General features: G+C 35.0%; 1 protein-coding gene across 3 annotated transcripts in view; it reads left to right on the top strand.

Annotated features, from left to right (window-relative positions):
- Positions 1,283–4,255, top strand: part of LOC104706424 (auxin response factor 7) — a 6,843-nt gene continuing 3,870 nt past the window's right edge. The window contains exons 1-7 of one of the 3 annotated variants that reach the window (XM_010422620.2): positions 1,283–2,124; positions 2,433–2,545; positions 2,652–2,747; positions 2,822–2,878; positions 3,544–3,699; positions 3,792–3,876; positions 3,956–4,046. In XM_010422620.2, the coding sequence (XP_010420922.1) occupies positions 2,079–2,124; positions 2,433–2,545; positions 2,652–2,747; positions 2,822–2,878; positions 3,544–3,699; positions 3,792–3,876; positions 3,956–4,046 (644 nt within the window). In that variant the 5' untranslated portion in view covers positions 1,283–2,078. Of the gene's footprint in view, positions 2,125–2,432; positions 2,546–2,651; positions 2,748–2,821; positions 2,879–3,543; positions 3,702–3,791; positions 3,877–3,955; positions 4,047–4,255 lie in introns of those variants that run through there. The other 2 variants (XM_010422621.2, XM_010422618.2) reach the window with 2 other exon arrangements.

The following is a 4,255-nucleotide window of genomic DNA, read 5'->3' as shown; positions in this document are numbered from 1 at the left end:
GGGGGGGGGGGGGGGGTCATTTTACAGAGGTCAATCTTGAAGTTTAGTATCTAGTATACAAAACGACTTATGAGGCCTCAAACCAAATAGTTTGTGATTTGTAAAATATGTATGGTTTATATTCGAGTTATTCTTAAACAAGCTAATATTTAACGTACAAGTTGGAGACTTGGAGGTGACTCTATCTCTTATTTACTCCACTTTGGAATTAGTGCTGGTTGAATGTACATTTATGTGTAATTTTCAGTTTCGAATATGTTTATTATCATATACTATCATCGGGGGTTTTTTTTTTCTCCTAATGTTAGAGATTTAAAAGATTACAGAGGGAATTATAATTGTAGACCATCGACCAATGTATATCAATTTATCAACATGCTGCTTCATAAACAGTATACTGTAAATTTCCATATAAGTTTTATCTTCTTCTTCTTGTATGTTAAAAAGCAATATTTCATCCACATCCAAAACATGATGTGCTTCTTATTAACATGACAACCCTAAAATTAACTAATACCAAATTAGGCAACGAGAACACTGATGTTAATACTAATCAGCTCTTGATCTCTCAACTATCCAAGAAAAATAGTTTCGAATATTAAAAATAAAAGATATATTGAAGAATTTCTTTTCACTTAAATCTCTAACATAAATAAATACTAACATTTGCTATTTATTAGTATCATAAAAACTATTGTATTCCTAAACCTAATTTACAATTTGATAGCTTTATATAAATTATAAATTAAAGATATATAAACACATTGACTATACATTGCATTACTAAATTTTTTTTATGTTTCATCCTCCTATAGAACTCGATTGTAGTTTATTAAACTCAGAACTAATAAAACTTCAGACTTTCTAAACGATTTTATTTAATTAACAAAATATCGAAAATCAGAAAATAGTTTTCTGTTGAATTATTAATCCTAAAATGTATCTCAATTAATATAATGAAATACAAATTTTCAGAAACAACCAAAAATATATTAATGCACTTTGATAAAAATAGCTGCTAGTCAAATTAGTAATTTTCTCTCTCTTTTTTTTTGGGTTCACAAATTAGTAAAAAAAATTTTACATCTCTTAAATTGTACAACAGATATAAACCTTAATGAAAAACACTCATCAAAGTTTAACTTTTCAGAGAAAAAACACTAAAAAAGTTTTTTTTTTTTTTTTTTGAAGAGAACAATAATATTAAGAAATTTATCGTGGCCAGTTTGCTAGTGAATATGTCGGCTTCATGAGCATTATTATTACTAAACATAAATAAATATCCCAAACAAAGAAAAAGGAAAAAAAAAAAACGAGAAGGAAAAGAAAAGGAGGAAGAAGAAAAAGCTGTTCCTGTGCCTTTAGCAGACCTTTTGGTAGTTGTCCTGGTCTCGCTGATCATCCCTTTCCGACAACTCTGATGCTCTTTCCCTCTATCGCTTGAGCTCTCTCTGTCTTAATCTCTTACTTACCTTCGATTCTGTTTCTTCTCTTTCGAATTCTTTTTTTTATCCATTTTCCCAGATTTTCTTTTTATAGAAACCCTTCTGTCTTTGATGCGCTAAGAAAGGAAAGCAGCTGAATCAAGTAAAACTTGTGTGGGTTTCTCTTTCTGAATCATCATCTGACTCGAGTTGAAGAGCCTCGTTCATTCGTTGAGAAGAAAAAAAGATTCCTTTTTTTAAGGTCTTTATTTGTCTCTCCGGAGATTCCGCGTGTGAAAAGTCGTGGCTTTTGATCTCTTTGAGATACTTAAAATTTCCGAAGAATTGGAGTCTCTGTCGGAGTTAAAAAGCAGAGATCTTGGAGTCCTCATTTCGGATTAACGACTTCTTTTTTCTTTTTTTTTTTCCCTGCGGTAACTTGGATTGTGAAGAGTGGAGCTTGGAAAAAAAGAACTTTGTTTTCCATTCACTTTGTGTTGGAGTGAAAAGCTTAGGGCTTTTAAGGTGTAAGCTGAAGATGGAGCTCTCACGTAAAGAGCTCAGCTTCGTATAAAGCTCAGATTTGAGATTACTATTATTATTGGGTTTTATTTCTTCTAGAGAAACTTTAGGAGTAAAAAAAGATCAGTAATCATGAAAGCTCCTTCATCAAATGGAGTTTCTCCTAATCCCGTTGAAGGTTTGTGTTTTCTAGTATTTGATTAAAAGGTCTAAATCCTTTATTAGTAGAAACTCATTGCTGGATTTGTATAGATTCAGTTGTAAGTAGAGAGGTCGGCTTTCTTGAGAGTTCCTGAACATGTGTAATTGAGTTGATTTTTGCATATAATCTGCTTTAGAACTAAGCTAAGTAACTATTGTATTGATTCATCCAAGCCCCTGCCTTTTGAGCTTGAGGGGTTTAGAGCATTTCTCTCTGATAGTAGTAACTGAAGGATGATACCAGATATTTGAAGTAATCACAGCTTTGATGTTGTGTGACTGCAGGGGAAAGGAGAAATATAAACTCAGAATTATGGCACGCTTGTGCTGGGCCACTGATTTCGTTGCCTCCAGCAGGAAGTCTTGTTGTTTACTTCCCTCAAGGTCACAGTGAGCAAGTATGTTGTTCCATAAAAGTTTGTTGGTTTTAATTCATGGCTGATCAAGAATGAGCCTCTGATTGGAAATTTCATGCTGCTGTCTTTCCTTTTCCTATTTCTTTAGGTCGCGGCTTCAATGCAGAAGCAGACTGATTGCATACCGAGTTACCCAAATCTTCCTTCCAAACTCATCTGCATGCTTCATAATGTTACTTTGAATGTATGATATCTTTAATTATCAATAAAGGTCTCTACATTTACATCTCTAACATCTGATTGTCGATTATAAACCAGGCTGATCCTGAGACGGATGAGGTGTATGCGCAGATGACTCTTCAGCCAGTAAACAAAGTAGGTTGCTGCTTTTCACTGAAATACTCTTCAGTGTATTTGAGGAGTAGGGACTAATTGTTCTGAGCATTTTTGTTGAACAGTATGACAGAGATGCACTGCTTGCTTCTGACATGGGTCTTAAGCTAAACAGACAACCTAATNAGAAATATAAACTCAGAATTATGGCACGCTTGTGCTGGGCCACTGATTTCGTTGCCTCCAGCAGGAAGTCTTGTTGTTTACTTCCCTCAAGGTCACAGTGAGCAAGTATGTTGTTCCATAAAAGTTTGTTGGTTTTAATTCATGGCTGATCAAGAATGAGCCTCTGATTGGAAATTTCATGCTGCTGTCTTTCCTTTTCCTATTTCTTTAGGTCGCGGCTTCAATGCAGAAGCAGACTGATTGCATACCGAGTTACCCAAATCTTCCTTCCAAACTCATCTGCATGCTTCATAATGTTACTTTGAATGTATGATATCTTTAATTATCAATAAAGGTCTCTACATTTACATCTCTAACATCTGATTGTCGATTATAAACCAGGCTGATCCTGAGACGGATGAGGTGTATGCGCAGATGACTCTTCAGCCAGTAAACAAAGTAGGTTGCTGCTTTTCACTGAAATACTCTTCAGTGTATTTGAGGAGTAGGGACTAATTGTTCTGAGCATTTTTGTTGAACAGTATGACAGAGATGCACTGCTTGCTTCTGACATGGGTCTTAAGCTAAACAGACAACCTAATGAATTTTTCTGCAAAACCCTCACAGCGAGTGACACAAGTACTCACGGTGGATTTTCTGTACCCCGACGAGCAGCTGAGAAAATCTTTCCTGCTCTGGTGTATATACAATGCTTTATTATATATATATCTGAATAATGATGATCTCTTTATTGCATTAGCTTCTTACATTGTTGGCAATATTCTGTTAGGATTTCTCCATGCAACCACCTTGTCAAGAGCTTGTTGCTAAGGATATTCACGACAACACATGGACTTTCAGACATATTTATCGAGGTTTTTCCAACTTATTCAATCAATTTTGGCTTAAGTAAAACCTGTTCTTAGGTTTTCCCATATGTTTGATATTTATCAGGTCAACCAAAAAGGCACTTGCTAACTACAGGCTGGAGTGTGTTTGTCAGTACGAAAAGGCTCTTTGCTGGAGACTCTGTTCTTTTTATAAGGTATATATCAATCTCAATGTGCCAATGCTCTTTTGGTATTTATTTGTCGAAGATGCTAACTCCTTTTTCACTTTCAATTAAGAGATGGAAAGGCGCAACTTCTGTTGGGTATAAGACGTGCAAATAGACAACAGCCTGCGCTTTCTTCATCTGTAATATCAAGCGATAGCATGCACATCGGAGTTCTTGCTGCAGCAGCTCATGCTAAT

This window comes from Camelina sativa, chromosome 8 (assembly GCF_000633955.1).
Source record: "Camelina sativa cultivar DH55 chromosome 8, Cs, whole genome shotgun sequence".
NCBI lineage: Eukaryota > Viridiplantae > Streptophyta > Magnoliopsida > Brassicales > Brassicaceae > Camelina > Camelina sativa.
Note: the sequence above shows the minus strand (reverse complement) of the source record. Positions and strands in the feature narration are given on the sequence as shown.